At 37.5% G+C, this 22,575-nt stretch overlaps 1 protein-coding gene across 1 annotated transcript in view; it reads left to right on the forward strand.

Annotated features, from left to right (window-relative positions):
• The window catches only part of CSMD1 (CUB and Sushi multiple domains 1), a 1,768,974-nt gene that overhangs the window by 1,436,353 nt on the left and 310,046 nt on the right, over positions 1-22,575 (forward strand). The window contains exon 27 of the mRNA XM_064294928.1: positions 11,497-11,699. Coding sequence (XP_064150998.1) covers positions 11,497-11,699 — 203 coding nt within the window. The remainder of the gene's footprint in view (positions 1-11,496; positions 11,700-22,575) is intronic.

The following is a 22,575-nucleotide window of genomic DNA, read 5'->3' on the forward strand; positions in this document are numbered from 1 at the left end:
CTTCATAAATTCTTCCTTTTGCTTTAGTTGCTCGACATTCATGAGTGAGTTTCATCTGACATCCATCTTGATCTTTTCATTCTTTCTTGTCTTTTCAATGACCACTTACTTTCTTCATGTATGATGTCCTTGATGTCATGCCACAACTTGTGTGGTCTTCAGTAATAGTGTTCAATGCATCAAATCTATTCTTGAGATGGTCTCTAAATTCAGGTGGGATATATTCAAGGTCATATTTTGGCTCTCGTGGTCTTGCTCTGATTTTCACCAGTTCCAGCTTGAACTTGCATATGAGCAATTTATGGTCTTTTCCACAGTTGGCCCCGGCCTTGTTCCGACTAATGATATTGAGCTATTTCATCATTTCTTTCCACAGGTATACTAAATTTGATTCTTGTATGCTCCATCTGGTGAGGTCCATCCATATAGTCACCATTTGTTTTGGTGAAAGAAGGTATTTGCAATAAAGAAATCGTTGGTCTTGCAGAATTCTGTCATTCGATCTCTGGTATTGTTTCTATCACCAAGGCCATATTTTCCAACTACCGATCCTTCTTCTTTGGTTCCAACTTTTGCAATCTAGTCACCAGTAATTATGAATGCATCTGGATTGCATGTTCGATCAATTTCAGACTGCAGCAGCTATAAAAAATCTTCTATTTCTTCATCTTTGGTCTTCATGGTTGGTGCATAAATTTGAATAACGGTCGTATTAACTGGTTTTCCCTGTAGGCATATGGATATTGTCCTATCACAGGCAGCGTTGTACTTCAGGATAGATCTTGAAATGTTGTTTTTGATGATGAATGCAACACCATTCCTCTTCAAGTTGTCATTCCCAGTGTAGTAGACTATATGATTGTCCAATTCAAAATGGCCAATACCAGTCCATTTCAGCTCACTAATGCCTGAACAGAAGATTTCAAAGGGTGCCTCAAGAAGACAAAGTAAAGTATTATAATGACACGTGCAAAAAAAACTGGAGATAGAAAACCAAAAGGGAAGAACACGTTCGGCTTTTCTCAAGCTGAAAGAACTGAAGAAAAAATTCAAGCTTCAAGTTGCAATAGTGAAGGATTCTATGGGGAAATATTAAACAACGCAGGAAGCATCAAAAGAAGATGGAAAGAAGACACAGAGTCATTATACCAAAAAGAATTAGTCGATGTTCAACCATTTCAAGAGGTAGCACATGATTAGGAACCAGTGGTACTGAAGGAAGAAGTCCAAGCTACTCTGAAGGCATTGGTGAAGAACAAGTCTCCAGGAATTGATGGAATATCAATTGAGATGTTTCAACAAACAGATGCACTGCTGGAGGTGCTCGCTCACTCGTTTATGCCAAGAAATATGGAAGACAGCTTCCTGGCCAACTGACTGGAAGAGATCCATATTTATGGCTATTCCCAAGAAAGGTGATCCAACCGAATGTGGAAATTATAGAACAATATCATTAATATCACACGCAAGCAAAATTTTGCTGAAGATCATTCAAAGATGGCTGCAGCAGTGTATCGACAGGGAGCTGCCAGAAATTCAGGCTGGTTTCAGAAGAGGACATGGAACCAGGGATATCATTGCTGATGTCAGATGGATCCTGGCTGGAAGCAGAGAATACCAGAAGGATGTTTTACTGTATTTTATTGACTATGCAAAGACATTCAACTGTGTGGATCATAACAAATTATGGATAACATTGTGAAGAATGGGAATTCCAGAACTCTTAATTGTGCTCATGAGGAACCTGTACGTAAATCAAGAGGCAGTTGTTCATACAGAACAAGGGGATACTGATTGGTTTAAAGTCAGGAAAGGTGTGCATCAGGGTTGTATCCTTTCAGCATACCTATTCAATATGTATGCTGAGCAAATAATCCCAGATGCTGGACTGTATGAAGAAGAACAGGGCATTAGGATCAGAGGAAGACTCATTAAAAACCTGCGTTATGCAGATGATAAAATCTTGTTTGCTGAAAGTGAAAAGGACTTGAAGCACTTACTAATGAAGATCAAAGACCACAGCCTTCCATATGGATTGCACCTCAACATAAAGAAAACAAAAATCCTCACAACTGGACCAATAAGCAACATCATGATAAATGGAGAAAAGATTGAAGTTGTCAAGGATTTCATTTTACTTAGATCCACAATCAACGGCCATGGAAGCAGCAGTCAAGAAATCAAATGACACATTGCATTGGGTAGATCTGCTGCAAAGGACCTCTTGAAAGTGTTGAAAAGCAAAGATGTCACCTTGAAGACTAAGGTGTGCCTGACCCAAGCCATGGTTTTTCAATCACATCATATGCATGTGAAAGCTGGATAGTGAATAAGGAAGACTGAAGAAGAATTGATGCCTTTGAATTGTGGTGTTGGTGAAGAATATTGCCTATACCACAGACTGCCAAAAGAATGAATGATTCTGTCTTAGAAGAAGTACAACCAGAATGCTGTTAGAAGCAAGGATTGTGCGACTGTGTTTTACATACTTTGGACTTGTTATCAGGAGGGATCAGTCCCTAGAGAAGGACATCATGGTTGGCAAAGTACAGGGTCAGCGGAAAAGAGGAAGACCCTCAACGAGGTGAATTGACACAGTGGCTGCAACAATGAGATCAAGCATAACAACAATTGTAAGGATGGGGCAGGACCAGGCAGTGTTTCGTTCTGTTGTTCATAGGGTCACTATGAGTCAGAACCGACTGGATGGCACCTAACAACAACAACAACAACACCCTGAAGTGCAATGCTGCCAATGATAGGATAATATTCATATGACCGTATGAAGAAAAGTTAATACCACTATTATTCAAATTTACCCACCAACCACTAATGCCAAACATGAGGAATTTGAAGATTTTTCCCAACTTCTGCAGACTGAAATTGATCGAATGTGCAATCAAGATGCATTGATAGTTACTGGTGATTGGAATGCAAAAGTCGGAAACAAAGAAGAAGGATCAGAAAATATGACCTTGGTGATAGAAAAAAATGCTGGAGATCAAATGATAGAATTTTGCAAGACCAATGATTTCTTCTTTGCAAATACCTTTTTCCAACAACGTAAACAATGACTATACATGTGGAGGAAACCCTGGTGGCGTAGTGGTTAAGCACTACGACTGCAAACCAAAAGGTTGGCAGTTCAAATTCACCAAGCACTCCTTGGAAACTCTATGGGGCAGTTCTACTCTGTCCTATAGGGTCAGTGTAAGTCGGAATTGACTCAACTGCAGTGGGTTTGGTTTGGTTTTGGTTACACATATGGACCTCAGCAGATGGAATACACAGGAATCAAATTGACTATACCTGTGGAAAGAAATGATGGAAAAGCTCAATATTATCAGTTAGGACAAGGCCAGGGGCTGACCGCGGAACAGACCATCAATTGCTTACATGCAAGTTCAAGTTGAAACTGAAGAAAGTTAGAACAAGTCCACAAAAGCCAAAATACAAACGAGTATATCCCTACTGAATTTAGAGACCATCTCAACAATAGATTTGACATGTCGAACACTAATGACCTAAGACCACATGAGATGTGCAATGACATCAAGGACATCATACGTGAAGAAAGCAAGAGGTCATTAAAAAGACAGGAAAGGAAGAAAAGACAAAAATGGATGTCAGAAGAGACTCTGAAACTTGCTCTTGAACATGGAGTAGCTAAAGCAAAAGGAAGAAATGATGAAGTAAAAGGGCTGAGTGGAAGATTTTAAAGGGCAGCCTGAGAATACAAAGTAAAGTATTGTAATGATATGTGCAAAGACCTGGAGTTAAAAAAAATCAAAAAGGAAGAACACACTCAGCATTTCTCAAGCTGAAAGAGCTGAAGAAAAAATTCAAGCCTCAAGTTGCAATATTGAAGAATTCTGCAGGGCAGAATGACTCAGGAAGCATCAAGAAGATGGAGGGAATATACATAGTTACTGTACAAAAAAGAACTGGTAAACCTTCAACCATTTCGGGAAGTAGCATATGATCAAAAAATAAGGCTCCAGGAATTGACGGAATACCAATTGAGATGTCTCAACAAACAGATGCAGTGCTGGAGATGCTCATTCACCTATGTCAGGAAATTTGGAAGACAGCTTCCTGGCCACCTGACTGGAAAAGATTCATGTTTTTAACCATTCCAAAGAAAGGTGACCCAGTAGAATGCAGAAATTATCGAACAATATCATATCACCCACGAGTAAAATTTTCCTGAAGATCATTCAAAGATGGCTGCAGCATTACATTGACAGGAAACTGCCAGAAATTCAAGCTGGATTCAGAAGAGGACATAGGACAAGTGATATCATTGCTGATGTAGGATGGATCTTGGCAGAAATCAGAGAATACCAGAAAGATGTTTATCTGTGTTTTATTGACTATGCAAAGGCATTCGACTTTGTGGGTCATGACAAATTAAGGATAACATTTCAGAGAGTGGGAATTCCAGAACACTTTAATTGTGCTCATAAGGAACCTGTACGTAGGCCAAAAGGCAGTCATTTGAACGGAACAAAGGAATACTGCATGGTTTAAAGCCAGGAAAGGTATGCATCAGGGTTGTACCTTTTCACCATACTTTTTTAAATCTGTATGCTGAGCAAATAATCTGACAAGCTAGACTATGTGAAGAAGAATGTCACATCAGGATTGGAGGAAGACTCATTAACAGTCTGCAATATGCAGATGTCACAACCTTGCTTGCTGAAAGTAAAGAGACCTTGAAGCACTTACTGATGAAGATCAAAGAGCACAGCCTTAACTATGGATCGTACCTCAACAAAAATCCTCACAAATGGACCAAAAAGTAACATCATGATAAATGGAGAAAATATTGAAGTTGTCAAGGATTTCATTTTACTTGTATCCACAGTCAACACCCACGGGAGCAGGAGTCAGGAAGTCAAATGACATGTTGCATTGAGCAAATCTGCTGCAAAAGACCTCTTTAAAGCATTGAAAAGCAAAGATGTCCCATTGAGGACTAAGGTGCACCTGACCCACACCATTGTATTTTTAATGGCTTCTTGCACACAACGGGTGTTGCACATGCAAAAGCTGGATAATGAATAAGGAAGAACCAAGAAGAATGGATGCCTTTCAATTCCAGTGTTGGCAAAGAATATTGAATATGCCATGGACTGCCAGAAGAGCAAACAACTCTGTCTTGGTAGTGTAGTCAGAATGCTCCTTAGAAGCAAGTATGGCAAGACTATATCTCACATACTTTGGACATGTTATCAGAAGACATCAATCCCTGGAGAAGGACATCATGCTTGGTAAAGGGTCATCAAAAAGAGGAAGACCCTCAATGAAATGGATTAACATAGTGGGTGCAGCAGTGGGAACATGCATAACAACGGTTGTGAGAATTTTTTCAGGACTGAGCATCATTTCCTCTTGTTATACATGGGGTCGCTATGAGTAGGAACCAGCTGGATGGCACTTAACAAGAACACGGTTTCCTTTATTATTTTTAGAAATATAATATCACATCATAGATATTATTCTGCAATCTAATTTTTATTTAGTGAACATGTTTAATTTTTTATGTCCTTACTTGTAATTCCACCTCATTCTATTTAGTGTTTAAACAATATTCTATTTCCTACATGTACTGTAACTTATTTAAACTATACTATATTTGGATATTCAGATGGTTTTCAACTTTTCACTGTTATAAACAATGCTATCATCCTCCCACCATATCACCTAGTGGGTACTTTTTATGATGAATTTTTATAGCTGGACTTGCTGTGTGTGCACATTTAAAATTTTGTAGCCATTACCAAAGTCCTTCCAAAACACAGTAGATAATGGCCAACAAGAGTATATGAAAATGTAGAGTTTCCATGTTCCTACTAAAACTGGACAAAAACCTTCTTAATCTTTGTCAATTCAGTAGAAAAATAAAACTCTTAAATTGTTTTATTTATTTGTAATGAGGCTGTTGACATTTTTATATATGTAATCATTATGTCACACTTTTTTTATTTTTTCCCTCTACGCTTTACCTCCTGCCTGCAATTCCTGTCTTGTTCTATTTGCTTCTATTCAGCTTCCTTACTTCTCTCTGCCTGATAAGAATTTTCCCACGCTCCATGAGGCAGAATTAGACACACTGACTATGAAAAAGTAAATCTTACTGAAGATGTAGATGTCAATGATAATGGAAAATTTCTGGGGTATAGATGAAATCTTAGACAAAAATAACAACATATTTGAGATTTGATTGGAATGTAAAATTCTACTGTCTTTGATCTCAGTGCTCACCTGAAGGTTTATCCATTTCTGTTAGAGCTTGTAAAACCCTATTTAGCTATGTTTTATGTATGTATGTGTGTGTTTCACTTCATGCCTCTATCGAATACAACTGAGTTCCTTAGAGTTTATACTATATCTTATTCATTTTTTTTTTAAACCTCTTCTATCTAGTGGTATATAGTGTTGGGCACATTGACATTCAATAAATATTTTTTTTAATGAAAAATAGTTTACTTGTATTCAAATTTTGTTATGTCACATTTTTTTGGGGGCGGGGGGGATCATGGAGCCTTTTCCAGGACACCAAAACCCACAGCCAGGGTGCCTGTTGATTTGTTTGCTTGCCAATTTCAGCTTCTCATTGGTGTACAATATTATGTGTACAAATTATGGGTAAAGCTTGTTCAAAAAATGGGTGCACTCGTGCAACCAGCACCCAGGTGAACAAACAACATTATCATCAGGACCCCAAATACCCGCCTTGAGCGCCATTCCAATTGACCACTCTCAGGTCTAATCAGTATTCTGACTTCAGATTAGCTTAGCCTAATTGAAACTTTATATAAAATAAAATTATACAGTATGATTAGCTTTGTAACTGCTTTGATTTCCTCAACCTTTACTCTCATTGATATAGATTATTCCATTATATGAATACACCATAATTTATTTTTTCTTGCCTCTTTGCATTCAATATGAATTTCACAATCACTTGTTAATTTCTACAAAAGAACTTGCTAGAATTTTAACTGGAATCACATCAATAGATCAGCTTGAAGAGAACTGATTTCTTCTACAAAGTTGAATTTATACCGTGTTCAAGAATTACACCTTGAACATGGTGTAATACTTCATTTATTTAGATCTTCAATAACGTATCTCAATAATATTTTGTAGTTTTCTGTATGGCAGACTAACATTTTTCCTTAGAATTATTCCTAGCTGTAGGATGCTTTTTGTTGATATGGTAATAATATTTTGTTTTATTTTTCTTTTGTAGCTGCTATATAAAAATACAATTGATTTTTATGTTTTCCTTTTGTAAGTAATTTCACTTGTTAATTCTAATAGTTTGTAAGATTTTTGAATGTTCTATGTGCACAATCATGTTATCTACAAATAATAATAAGTTTATATTTTTCCCATGTTTATGCCCTTTTTCTTGTCTTATTGCCCCATCTAGGATCTACAGAACAATGTTGATTAGAAGTTGTGACAGTGAGTCTCAGCCTCATTGTTCTGTTCCTAATCTCAGAGAAAAAAAAAAAAAAACTTTTTTAGAGAAGTTATTTTTTTTGTATGAATAAATATATTGTCATTATAGAAAAAAGTCTCCATAATATAAAAAAATAGAAAAAAAAATCCTTAAATTCTGTCATCCAAAGCTGAAAACTTCAGAAAAACTCTATAGACAAGTTATTAGAATTAAAAAGATCAAATTATTTATACAAGGTAAATAAAAGCACAGGGTTTTGCCATTTATTTTTTCACTTAGAAGTACTGTATGAACTTCTCTAAATATCAATCAATATATATTGAACTGTTTGCTGGACATTTATGCAGTTTTCAAATTTTCACAAATTATAAAAGATATTGTGATAAATGTAAGATGTATAACTTTGTACATTTGTGTATATTGGTTTCATGAGTTAATGTTGAAAATTTATATTTTCTGGGAACCATTTTGTGCATAGTTCAAAATGTATTGACATAGATTTATACATAACCATTTAAATTAACTTCTTTCTTCATTCTTTTATTAGTTTTTACATTTATCAAAGTACTACATGTATACAGTATAAAATGCCAACAAATTTTACAGTGATGTTCATGACAAATATTAGTTGCCTACCTCATCTGCTTTTTAGAATTGATGGAAAACATCAATTTTCAAATTTAAGAAGCCAAATGTGTCCCAAATAGCACTAGTTATAAAGAATTCAGAGCTAGGCTTATACTAGTAAAACTAAAGGACACCAAAGGCAGATAGAAGATCTTAGAATCAGCCAGAGGTAGGAAGGTATATATTATTTAACCTGATGGAGGACTTCTTCACTTATCAGTAGAACCTAGAAGAAAGGGATTTTTGAAGTGCTGGGGGGGAAAAAAAAAAATTCAACCTGGAATTCTATGCTCAAACTACCTAGCATGTAAGGACAAATCCAAAACAATTCTCAGAAATCTCTTGCAATTAAATAATAGGAGGCAATAAGTAATGGTGAACAAATGAATTAGTAAAAAAAAAACAAAACATACGGGTCACTAAATAATCATTGACTATGAAAAAGTAAATCTTACTTAAGATGTAGACGTTAATGATAATGGAAAATTTGTGGGGTATAGATAAAATCTTAGACAAAAATAACGACATATTTGAGATTTGATTGGAATATAAAATTCTACTGACTTTGATCTCAGTAGTTTAGGTATATAAATTATCAACTGAGTTTTGTCAGTAAGTACGAAAGAAATTTGGAAACACTGGTGGAGTAGTGGTTAAGTGCTATGGCTGCTAACTGAAGGGTCAGCAGTTCGAATCCACCAGGCACTCCTTCAAATTCTATGGGGCAGTTCTATTCTGTCCTATAGGGTCACTATGAGTTGGAATCGACTCGACGGCACTGGGTTTGGTTTTGCTTTTTTATGAAAGAAGTTTGGAGTTAACATCAAGAAGATAAATAACTCAATCAAAAAATGGTCAAAAAAACTTTAACAGATAATTCACCGAAGAGGATATTTAAGCTGCCAGCAAGTACATGAAATGTTGCTCAATGTCATAAGCCATTCCCAAACTAAAAACCAAACCCATTGCAGAAGGGTAGATTCCGACTCTTAAAGACCCTATAGGACCAAGTAGAACTTCCCTATAGGGTTTTCAAGGCTGTAATCTTTACAGAAGCAGACTGCAACTCTTTCTCCCACAGAACACTGATCGGTTCGAACCTCCAACCTTTCAGTTAGCAGGTGAGCACTTAATCAAAACTATAATGAGATACCAAATAGTTGTTGACACATTAGTTTTATATATACATATATATATATATATATATGCATTGTCATGAGACTGTAAGTTGTTACAACCACATTGGAGAGCAACTTGTCAGCTCCTCTTTTTGACGTCCAGCTGAGACTCTTGGATGATTGCAATTTTTAATTTGTAAGAATTAAAAGTAGAAACTATTTATTGATAAAGGACTGGAAAACTAACACATTCATTCATACATTTAAAGTGAATTGGCGAAATATAATTTTTCACCATAAAGAAATTTCACATAATGCTGAATATAAAAAACAACTTGAAAATGGTTGAAGCACACACATGCCGAAATGATGCCTATTATATAATTATTGTTAAATGCAAATGGAACCATATAATGTTTAGGTATATGCATATATACAAACACATATGAAAATTATGATACTATAAATGGGAATAAAACCCATTGCCGTCAAGTCGATTCCAACTCATTGCGACCCTCTAGGACAAAGTAGAACTGCCCCATAGAGTTTCCAAGGAGCGCCTGGTAGATTTGAACTGCCCACCTTTTGGTTAGCAGCTGTAACTCTTAGGCACTAAGACATCAGGGTTTCCAAATGGGAATAATGCATAGTAATTTCAGTATGTGGGGTGAGACAAAAACAAATTAATTAGTGGGGCGATGGGGGTGTATGATTGTATCTATCAGATATTTTTTTTTTTTAAAGAAAGGCATGAAGCAAATAGGACAAAACGTTAACATTGGTGATGATAGGTAATTAAATGTCTGCTATATTCTGTACTTTCCTCTAGGTTCAAAATATTTTATTTTTAATATTTTTAAATTATGTTACTACATATTTTTTTTACCATATGCAGAGTGAGATAGATATTTTCTTTGAATATGTAAAATGTAAACAAAGTAATTGGGACTTGTGCACAGGTTTCTGTATGTCATCCACTGTGATTTCATCTCCCTTATAATTAATGGGAAGCAAGCGGTAAATGAAAAGCTATAATACACTAAGGAAATACAGATTTTTGTTGGTATTTTAGCTAAATTTTTTGTCTCTTTGATTTGCCATAGATAAGATGACATACCTGCTGCCGCCTCTAAATGTGAGCTTCCTCAGACATAGAGATTTTTAAATTCCTCTGGAAAATATTTGTAAATCTAATTGATGTATTTTAAAATGTTGTCAAGGAAGAGATTGATATAATGCATTTCTTCCTCTGTATTGGTATTGCAAATAATTTTTTTTCTGAAAATATAATTTATAGAAAAAATATAACATTAAATCAGATCATTCAGATGGAAAAATACGCTTCTGACGTAAAACTCATCATCTTTGCAAGCAATTTTCTCCTGATATGGATGCTACCACCTAGTGGGGTATTTTAGGGACAACACTAACACGTGCATTAAAAATCTGATTGATTAGACTAAAATAAAGCTATATCAAACTTGTCTTTGTGTGCCCTAGAAACTTCTGAATTATAAAAGATACGACAATTGTAAAAGGAATTGTTTTATCTTTAAAAAGATAGCTCATCAGGCAGCTGAGCTAGTCATCTGTCTGTTTTGGTGACAGACCTAGGCAGGCTCTGCTCTGTTCTAATGTGCACACGTGAATTCATGTCTACGAGCCTTGATGTGGTTATGCTTAATTGTCAGAAAATAGTACGGCACATTTTGGTGGGGTTTTTGGAAAATTAAAGGAGCTGCTGTACATTGAAAACCTGTACTTGGCAGGCACTCAATTAGCGGGAAGTATCATCACAACTCTATATGGAAGTTCTACTCTGTCATATAGGGTCACTATGAGTCAAAATCGACTTGACGGCATTGGGTGGTGGGTATTACCACAAGCAGGGTCATTGGTGGTTCAGAGGTAGAATCCTTCCTTTCCATGTGGGAGACCCATGTTTGAGTTCCTGCCAGTGCACCTCACGTGCAGCCACCACCCGCCTGTCCGTGGACGCTTGCACGTTGCTCTGGCCCTGAGCAGACCTCAGTGGGGCTTCCAGACTAAGATAGACAAGAAAGAAAGGCCTGGTGATCTACCTCTGAAAATCAGCCAGTGGACACTCAATGGATCACAATGGCCCAATCAGCAACCAGTCACGGGGGTGATGCAGGACTGGGCAGGATTTTGTACCATTGTACATGGGGCCACGATGAGTCAGAGGCCGATTCTACAGCAGCTCACACAACACTTATTATTACGAGTAGACATATAACCTGTGTTCTCTTTCTGCAGCCTTCATTTCATTGTTTTTGACACTGAGACGGCTCACGATATCCTCAAGGTTTGGGATGGTCCAGTAGACAGCAACATCCTGCTGAAGGAGTGGAGCGGCTCTGCCCTTCCCGAGGACATCCACAGCACCTTCAATTCACTCACTCTACAGTTTGACAGTGACTTTTTCATCAGCAAGTCAGGCTTCTCCATCCAGTTCTCAAGTAGGTGGAACAGCTTGCTTCTTACTGATCTTGATATTGAATTTGACTGTAAGATAGAGTTGTATTTGTATTCTTATGTCTCCCCTTACATCCCTTGCTGACGAGTTGATTCCAACTCATAGTGACCCTATAGGACAGGGTAGAACTGCCCTATAGGGTTTCCAAGGAGAAGCTGGTGGATTCGAACTGCTGACCTTACAGTACGAAGCTTAGCCACTGCAGCACCGGGGCTCCACATCTCCCCTTAAAAGGATGAAATTCATGTTGCGTGTAATTTGAAACTTTAAAAAAAATGTGTTTTCAAGAGAGCATTTTCTCTTATGAAATCCTATTTATTATCAGAGAAGGATAGGCAATGCATCTCTGTATTTATATGAAAAATTATTATTTTAGAGAGTTCAAATAATTAGTAAATATCGAAACTTGGGTCCATGACAGATGTGGGTCTCTACATGAATGTAAAGTCTATCTTTGGTGCTCGCTCCAGGCCACCAACTCCAAGAACCCTAATTACCCTAGTTTTACTCTCTGTGTGATGAAGTCTTCCTGCCACCTGCCTGCTGATCAGATTTGCTTAGTTTCTCTTCTCTCAACCACCCTGCTTAGAAATGCCCTGTATTTTTTTTACCGCTCCTTAGAGCTAAGTAAGGTTTCAACTAGTTAATGTGAGAATGTAATCCCTGCTGAATTATTACTGGGAAATCACATTTGCACATTTGAAGTATTATCTCCTGAAGGTAGTACTGATCTTTGCTGTCTAACCCATCTTTGATGAACGGTTTCCTAAGTAAGAAGGATAGAGATATTTCATGGCAGTTCAGCCTTTTAGTATCCTTCACGTTGCACCATGTAGAGGTGTCATATAATCTGGTAGCATACAGGGTCAGTCATGGTCATAAAACAAGTAGAATTTGCACATAAACACATTCAGACTCAATGTATCTCTTGGCAGGTCACTGGTAAGTCATATTTAGGATTTACATAAGAAAATTGACTTAGGTCAGTTTAATGCTTTAAAAGGATGCTAATAAAATTGAAGTGATAGCCTGCACAATTTCTTACCTCTGATTTCACTGTGCTTTGAGGCAGTAATTTGCAAGCATGTGTCCGTGTAGTACCTGTCTGGTTAAATTTCTACCGCTCTATGGCAGGTGTCCTGACTTGGAAGAAATGTCTTTTATTTCAATATTATATCATTTATGCTCTTTTTTTTTGTGAGATGAAAATATCCCTTCTTATATAAAATGAGGTAAGAGTGGGTGGTAGGATTGCTATTTACCGTAACTTCTTGGTAGGAAAATGAAAACACTGGTAAGGCTCTCAGGTTATACTAATTTTTCTCCCATCTCCTGTTCTACCTTCTGGCCCTCTTCCTGGTCTCCCCTTTAAGAAAAAAAAAAAAAAAAGAGTTCTCAGAAATTACTAATTTTTTATGTTCCTTCATCATTTTCTTTTTCCAAACTGGACTTCTTCCTAATTTGGGAATCATAGGCATTCCTCTTCTCCCCATATAAGTAACTGTTGTATTGAAGGTTGGCAGTTGATGAACATGGACACACTCGTAAGAGATCCTAGAGGACAGAAACCTGTGTAACTTTATTTAATTTGGAGTTTTCTAAGTGTACTAGTTTGAGCCATATGAAATTATCACTTTTATAAGTCAAAAATTTTTGAACGTTGGAAATTTCATTTGGTTCAACATAACACTGGGGTATGATTCTCCACCTCCCTATATAAGTTAATAAATCCCCAAGTCTGATATGTACATTTCCAGGCAAAAACGTAACATTGACTCTGAGCTTTTTTTTTTTTTTAGTGAGTTTCCACAATATTATGTTTAAAATACTATAGAAAGAAAGAAACAAAGCATTTAAAAACTTTGAATTGCATAATGCAGAAATACACGGCCTGGACTGTGACTAAGAAAATTTGGGTTCCTATCTTGACCTTTAATGATGTGAGAATGACCTTATATTTCTGCCTTATTTTTCATTTGTAAAATAAAGATATTGGAGAAATTTCTAAGGACCTTTCATTTCCAAATTTCTGCAGTCTAGTGTCATATGGGAAACCCTGGTGGCATAGTGGTTAAGTGCTATGGCTGCTAACCAAAGGGTTGGCAATTCAAATCCACCAGGTGCTCCTTGAAAACTCTGTGGGGCAGTTCTACTCTGTCCTATAGGGTCGCTATAAGTCGGACTCAACTCGACGGCACTGGGTTTTTTTTTTTTTTTTTTGGTTTAGTGTCATATGATTTAAGATCAGAAAAAGTATATGTCAGAATGGACTTCTTTCACCATACTTATTGAATCTGTATGTTGAGCAAATAACACGAGAAGCTGGACTATATGAAGAAGAAAGCAGCATCAGGATTGGAGGAAGCCTCATTAACAACCTGCAATATGCAGATGACACGACCTTGCTTGCTGAGAGTGGAAAGAATTTTAAGCAATTACTGATGAAGATCAAAGAAGCCTTCAGTATGGGTTATGCCTCAGCATAAAGAAAACAAAAATCCTGACAACTGCACCAATAAGCATCATCATGATAAACAGAAAATACTGAAGTTGTCAAGGGTTCATTTTACTTGAATTCACAATCAACACCAATGGATACAGGAGTCAATAAATCAAATGACATGAATAAATATGTGCACACCCATGTTCATTGCAGCATTATTCACAATAGCAGAAAGATGGAAACAACCTAGGTGCCCATCAGTGGATGAATGAATAAACAAAATGTGGAATGTACATACAATGGAATACTACACAATGATAAAGAATAATAATAAGTTCAAGGAACATCTTGTAACATGGATGAATCTAGAGGACATTATGCTGAGTGAAACAAGTCAATCACGAAAGAACAAATACTGTATGATCCCATTTTTATAAAAAGCCAAGAATAGGTTTACACACAGAAAGCAACATTTTTGATGCTTACCAGGGATGGGAGAAGGAAGGAGGGGAGAACCACTTTCTAGAATAGACACAATGTGGGGAAAGTTACCATAACATGACCAAGGTAAATGAAGGCACTGAGAGGTATGCAAGAATAAAGGACAGCTATATTTTTTTTTTTTTTATAGTAAATGCTATAATAAATACAATTCTGCAACAACGGTAATAGCAATTGAAAATTTGAGAGTGGTTACATAGGTAATATGTATGCTTTATAGGTATGGGAGGGCGTATTGGAGTACATGCACGTACGTATATAGGTATAGTTAAGAGCATATGTATATACATATTTGTATTGCTGCATATATATTCATATATCTATAATAGAGCACATGGGGGATCAGTTATGAAAACTTCTTAGACATATCCAAACACTTCATGGGACTGAGTTACTGGAATTGAAGGCTAAGGACCATAGTCTCAGAGAACATCTAGGTTAATAAGGATAATATAGTTCATTATGAACTATATTATCCTTATTAACCTAGATGTCTGGGGTCTTGTGAGTGGCCATCTAAGATACAGCTATTGATTACTTCCCATCTGGGGCAAAGGGGAGTGAAGGAAACCAAAGACCCAAGGAAAATATTAGTTCCTAGGTTTAATGGCCCACATAAACCACAGCTTCCTCTAGCTTGAGACCAGAATATCAAGACGGTGCTCAGCTACCACTAAGGATCGTTGTGACCTGGGACACAGTAGAAAGTCCTGGTTAGAATGGGAGAAATTCACTTTCATAAAAAAGACCAGACTTGCTGGACTGATAAATACGGGAGGAACCCCAAAGACTGTTACTCTACCACACCCTTTTAACCTGGAACTGAAGCCACTCCCAGAGGTCACCTTTCAGCCAAACAATAGGTTGACCTATAAGTCAACAGTAACACCCTTGGGGAATGCGCTTCTTAGAAGAATCAACTATGGAGACCAATCAGTCAACATTTGCCCAAAAGAAAAGAAGTAAGGAGAGTCAGGGAAACTGGACGGATGGAAACAAGAAGGGCAGGGTAGAAATGAGAATGCTGACACATCGCAGGGGTAGCAACCAATATCGCAGAACAAACTGTGTATAAATTGTTGAATGGGAAACTATTTGCTGTGTAAACTTTCACCTAAAACACAATAAAATGTTAAAAAAAAAAAAAAAAAAGAAGAAGAAATCAAGTGACATTGCATTGGGCAAATCTACTGTCAAAGACCTCTAAAGTATTAAAAAGCAAAGGTGACACTCTGAGGACTAAGGTGTGCCTGGCCCAAACCATGTTATTTTCAGTTGCCTCATATGCATGCCGAAGCTGGACATTGAATAAGGAAGACTGAAGAAGAATTGATGCCTTTGGATTATGCAATGATATGCATTATACACAATTACGATTGTGAGGAAGGCTCACAACTGGGCAGAGCTTCATTTTGTTGCACATAGCGTAGCTATGAGTCGGAACTGACTGGACAGCATATAACAGCAACAACAATGTCGTATACTTTCTCTTTGCCCCTCTAGATGTTCTCTGGCCCTCTATAATCTGCCCTGTGACCCTATGGGCTGACCTGTGTAGACATACCCTCTGCCCTCTAATTTGTTTCATCCAGTGGTGAGCTCTGACAAATGAGAGGGACAGGGAGGAAAGTGGGAACAGGGTATTTATGCCCATCACTCATCTCTGTCAGTTTATCTGTGTTGACAGTTCCTCAATCAAGGGTCACTACTTTTCTTAAGGCAGCCATGTTCCCACATCTAGGTTTCTGTAATTGTTGTTGCAAGGTGCCGTCAAGTTAGTTCTGACTCATAGCAACCCTACGTACAACAGAAGGAAACACCGCCCAGTCCTGCACCATCCACACAATTGTTGCTATGCTTGAACCCATCGTTGCAGCCACTGTATCAGTCCATCTCGCTGAAGGTCTTCCTCTCCTTTGCTGACCTCTACTTTACCAAGCATGATGTCCTTCTCCAGGGACTGGTCCCTCCTGGTAACACGTTCAAAGTACATGAGATGAAGTCTCATCACTTCTGAGGAGCATTCTGTTGGTACTTCTTCCAAGACAGATTTGTTTGTTCTTCTCACTTTCCATGGTGTAGTTAGCCAGTAACAACACTCCCAACTGTGATTCCCCAAACCCAACCTTTGTAAATAAACCTGAAGTAATCTTTTTGGAAGGACGCTGTGTGTTTTATGTAGAATCCTAAATAAAATGAATTTATAAAGAAAATTGGCAGGCACAGGAAATGGTAATGAATGTGCTCCAATTTCAGGCATAAAGTAAGCTTTATTTCTTCATTTTCCTCAGTCAAATTATATGCAGTTCAAGCCCCCATGCATTAAAGTAGAGAAGGCACCCAATTTCAGCCTATTTAGAAAACCGGCCTCACAATTTTGGGTTGTATGGCAACTACAGGATGAATACTTCGCAGTTACCGTAAGTGGTCCTTCCTCTATTCGTCTTACATGTTACTGCTCTGTTGTGGGTGCCGTTGCTCTGGGCAGCCACAGAGATTCATCTCACAGTGGTTCTCTCGAAGGACCTTGGAGTGAAACACGGAGATCTTCCCTGCCGACCGAAAGGCCAAGACGCTTTAGGAACCACCTTCTTATGAGCAGTCTGATAACCCATCCACTTCTCCACCATATGAAGCTCTGTCCCTTCTGGGATTCCAGTGCAAATGGGATATGATTCTTTCTCTCTAAGAGCAGATGAAAACTTCACTCCTACACTCCTGTCTCAATTTGCCCAGAATTTGCCTAGTTATAGCAAAGAAAGCTCGCAGAACTGCCTCAGTTGTTATGAAACTGACAGTGCCACATCTTTGAAACAGCCCTTTAATTGTGGTCAAATTGAGATGTTGGTCAACTTACTTACACGTGGGACTAATGTGCTACTTTCCATTTCCTCAATTTCTGAAGCCTTCCTTTCCTCTTCGGAAAAACCAGCAATGAAACTAAATCAACTCAACCTTCCCCAAACAAAGGTCTACATCTCTCCACACACGCAAAAGAGCCTACTGTTCAGATCAAAAAGCCTTAACTACTTACTCCTCTGTGGGTAAAAGGAAGGAAACTTCCCATTTGATTGTCTTTATGAGCCTAAAGCAAAAAATAAGGACACATGATCTATAATTAGATTGTGCTGTCATTCATAAACCATGCTAATTTTAGAATTTAAGGTAATAGTAGTATTCTATGATTTTAAAACGTTTTAAATGGTATCTAAAAGAAATGTTTTCCTAACGTAATTGATACTTTAAATATGGCTAAAAATCACATTTGTTCAATAGCATTAAATTAGAATTTTCTTGTTAAACTATTTTAACTTGATAGTATGGCAATAATAAATGAACTGAGGATCATAAGTATAATTGATTTATAAGAGGGAAGCTACATATCTGAATGTTTATTTTTTTGGAGACATTTAAACTATCAGCTATTTCTCAATCATAATTTGAAAATAAGTGTAAAGTGTGAGAATTTAAGATTGATCTTGCCAGCCCTCTGTTTCATAATTTCAAACTGTATTTAACATTTCAAAATTGAATTTCCTCTTTCTTAAAGTACTTCCTTCTAAAATTCTCTTTTGTTCCTCTGTATTCCATTGGCCACTGTATTATAGTCTTTTGTTGGTTTGCATGTTTTTCTCAAACACTAAAAGCTGGGTGCCACTAGGGCTTGTCCTCAGGTCTCCTTTCTTCTCCAACAATATTTACTCCTCAGTGATATCAGTCAGCCTTCCCTGAGTATGACTGCCTACTCAACATCTCTGCTTTGATGTGAAGATGTAGAGTGGGAATTTAACACAAGAAATGAAATTTAAGGCACCCCTAATCCGCTTCCCAGTGCCATTGGGTCGATTCCGACTCATAGCGACCCTATATGAGTCAGAATCAACTCGACGGCAGTGGGTTTGGTTTTTGGGAATTTACTTCCCTTTCCCAAAATTTGTTTGTTTGTTTGATGTCTTCCCTGTCTCAGTCAACTCCATTCTGCTAGTTGCTCTGGCCAAAAACTTTGAAAACAGTTTTTACACTTCTGTTTATCACATGCCACACAGACAATCTAACAGCAAATCCATTAGGCTCCATATTCAAAATAGATCTAAAATCCAACCCGTTCTTGCAGCTTGCCCCCATACCACGGTAGTCAAAATCAACTCAAGTTTGACTAGAGTATTTTGTTAGCTCATTAACTGGCTTCTTTTTTCCTGTACTTGCCTGACCAGAGGGACCAGGATGGGTCTTGTATGAGGCAACTCAGATCATACCTTTCTACAGGTCAGAATTCTGTACTGTATTTTCATCTCTGATGAAGAATTTTCTGACTCTCCCCATTGCCAAAAGAATAAAGGGTGTAAAGACCTCTGTGTAAACCTACCCTACCGTCCATTTCCAGCACCATTCTCAATCACCATTCTCTACTCTGAGAAAACCTATGTAACTTACGCTCTAGCAGTACGCCTTCCTCGGTATTCCCTCGCACCTACTTGGTGTATGTCCGCATTACATACTGGCCTTGGCCTCGAAGTTTTGTTTGTTAATGAACTGCAGTGCATCCACACTATCTTTTAAGACTTCTTTAGCAGAACAATCATATTGTCACTGACGACCCTCAAACTCAGTCCAAGTGCTCCTGTATGCTTATTCTACTGTGTGCTGGTATTTTATATACAATATACTAAGCTATTTGAGGGCAGAATATCTTTGTATTTCTAGAACATGTTATATGATCAGTGGCTAACAAGGGTTTGGAAACCCTGGCAGTGTAGTGGTTAAGGGTTTGGGTGCTAACCAAATGGTTAGCAGTTTGAATTCTCCAGTCATTCCTTGGAAACCCTAAGAGGCAGTTCTACCCTGTCCTATAGGGTGGCTATGAGTCAGAATCGACTTGATGAGTGTTTTGGATTGAACAAATGTTAGCTGATTGAATATGTTGAAGTTTCCCAGTTGTGATTTTATGGTTATGTGACAAGGACCACATGTTGTATATGTTAAACGATGTGTCTTGTAACTGAATTTAGCTTTATTAAAACATTTTAATAGTAAGGTCTTTGTCTTGGTTATCTACTGCTGCTATAACAGAAGTGCCACAAGTGAGTGACTTTAACAAAGAGAAATTTATTCTCTTACAGTCTAGGAGGCTAGAAGTCCGCATTCAGGGTGCCAGTTCCAGGCGAAGGCTTTCTCCCTCTGTCAGGTTTGGGGAAGGTCCTTGTCATCAATCTTCCCCAGTCTAGGAGCTTCTCCTCACAGGGACTCTGGATCCAAAGGACCTGCTATTCTCCTGGCTTTTGTTTCTTGGTGGTATGAGGTCCCCATGTCTCTCTGCTCATTTCTCTCTTTTATACCTCAAAAGAGATTGGTTTAAGACACAATCTAATCTTGTAGATTGAGTCCTGCCTCGTTAACATAACTGCTGCTAATCCCACCTCATTAACATCGTAGAGGTAGGATTTACAACACATAGGAAAATCACATCAGATGACAAAATGGTAGACAATCACACAATAGTGGGAATCATGGCCTAGCCAAATTGACACATATTTTGGGGGGACACAATTCAATCCATGACAGTCTTTATTACTGAATATTTAAATGCTAGTTTTAATAATAAAGATTCTTTCACCTCTCTGTCTAGTACTGATAAATAGTGAAGAGTAAATGGCCTTTCAGAAATAGTGAATGTTACAGCCTGCATTTGGTCTAGTAAAGAACACAGTATGTAGTGGTTATAAAAGGCTTGAATCTTTGTTGACCTTTTAAGTTTTATAATTTTTCATATATTTATTTTGTACTTCATTACTTAAAATGTTGATGTCAGTTGAAAATGGCAGAATATTTTCATTTTGTAAAGGTTAATACTTATTTTTTAAATGAGCATAATTTAATCTATTATCTAGTCAATTTCTTTGTTTCATTAAAAAAAAGATCTTTATTTTTTGCTGCATTAGAATAATATTGGAACTAAAACGACTATTTACTGAGAGTATAGAAAGAGTAATTACTTCTCCTCAATTTTGTGAGCCTGTGTGTGCTCAGTGGCTTTATACAGTAAGGTGTATATCACCCACTTCCCTGTATGTGTGTTTACCTTCACTTGGAGCTAAGAGACATTTTTCTCTACTAGAGAAATTGATTGGTGATGCCCACAAGATAGTCAAACCCTATTAAAGTTCCATTGTCTTGCCAGCTCTGCACAGCATGTAGAACGTGAGGACATGTACTGACTAGTACAATTATGTTAATTATAATCAGCCTAACACTTTTCATTAAAACTTAATTACCATTTAATCATGCATAAAACGAAAGAAATTGGAGTTCAGCACACAAAACTGACCTTTACTCGAGGGGTTAAATATACCTTAGCTGAGGTTGTATGGTCTGAACTGTCAACCATCTGACTCTTGGTAAAAGTGGCACGCTTTTCTTACAGGCTCTGGAGTCATTTTGCACTCTCGGATTTTGTGAGATTGATTTCTGTGTAAATAACCATAATAATTTTGCAGCTACATGACACCTCTCTCTAATTTACTTTATTGAAAGATAATTTAATGGGTACATTTTCATCTAAAAAAATAATAATTTGTGGAGTATAATGAGAGAGGCCTTTGGAGCTGACAGTTGGTGAACCTAGTAAGAATCTTTTAAAAAAGAGAACCAGTCATAAATCTGGATTTATAGGCAGAGTTTCTAAGCAGGGGCATGGCAAGGCAAGTATAGACAGACCATCGCTTTCTCCTGGCTCTGCCACAGAACTTTCGTCATGGGACAGGTAGCGAGCTAACTATACATTTTTATCTTTGGCTGCTTACACAGATAGATTGTGGACAGTTCGAGGCCAAAGAGAGTTTTATTTGGCTTTGATTCTCCAGCACGTGGCTCATGACAAAGATACAAAGAATGTTTACTAAACTGATGGAATATAAGACTACTGGTTTAGTCGTGGTTCTAAGTCCTGCATTCAGTAGAATGTTTGGATTTCAGCTGTAATTTAGTTGTGCTGATTATTCACAAAATTGATAAGAAAATGAAAGGAGAGAAACAAGATATGTAAAAATAGCACTTTTTTCTATTCTTGGTTGTGTATCTGTAATGTTTTTGTTGTTAGGTGCCGTCCAGTCAGTTCTGACTCATAGCAACACTGTACGGTGTTGTGCCATCCTCACAAGCATTGTTATGTTTGATCAATACTGTTACAGCCCCTGTGTCAAACCATCTTGTTGAGGGTCTTCCTCTTTTTTGCTGGTGCCCTGCTTTACCAACCATAATATCCTTCTCCATGGACTGGTCTCTCCTGATAACATGTTCAAAGTACATGAGATGAAATCTCAACATTCTTGCTTCTGAGGAGTATTCTGTCTGTACTTTTTCCAAGACAGATGTATTTGTTCTTCGGAAAACTAAACTAAACCAAACCAAATCAAACTTGTTGCCATTGAGTCGATCCCGACTCATAGCAACCCTGTAGGACAGAGTAGAACTGCCTCATAGGGTTTCCAAGGAGCACCTGGTGGGTTAAACTGCTGAGCTGTTGGGTAGCAGCCGTAGCTCTTAACCACTACACCACAGGGTATCCCAAACAGATACAGGGGTTAGGATTTCAACACATATTTTGGGGGAACACAATTCAATCTATAATAAGGACAAATTAAGATCGCTTAATCATGAATGCAATACTTCTGTCTGCCTCTCATCTCTAATATGGGAATAACCATTCCATCATAGCTCAAGTGATAGTGAAATTATTGACCTGGAAATGACCATTTTAGGTTAGCCTTAATTACTATTATTACTTCCCGATAAAATGCTCCCTCGTCTCAATTCAGACTTCTCTCTGTATTTTCTATTTATTTTATGCACATTTTTATCTTTGAACTTTTTTCTATAATACTAATACTAGCTGGAATATTGTGTATCTTCCTGCTAA

Source organism: Loxodonta africana, chromosome 12 (genome assembly GCF_030014295.1).
Source record: "Loxodonta africana isolate mLoxAfr1 chromosome 12, mLoxAfr1.hap2, whole genome shotgun sequence".
NCBI lineage: Eukaryota > Metazoa > Chordata > Mammalia > Proboscidea > Elephantidae > Loxodonta > Loxodonta africana.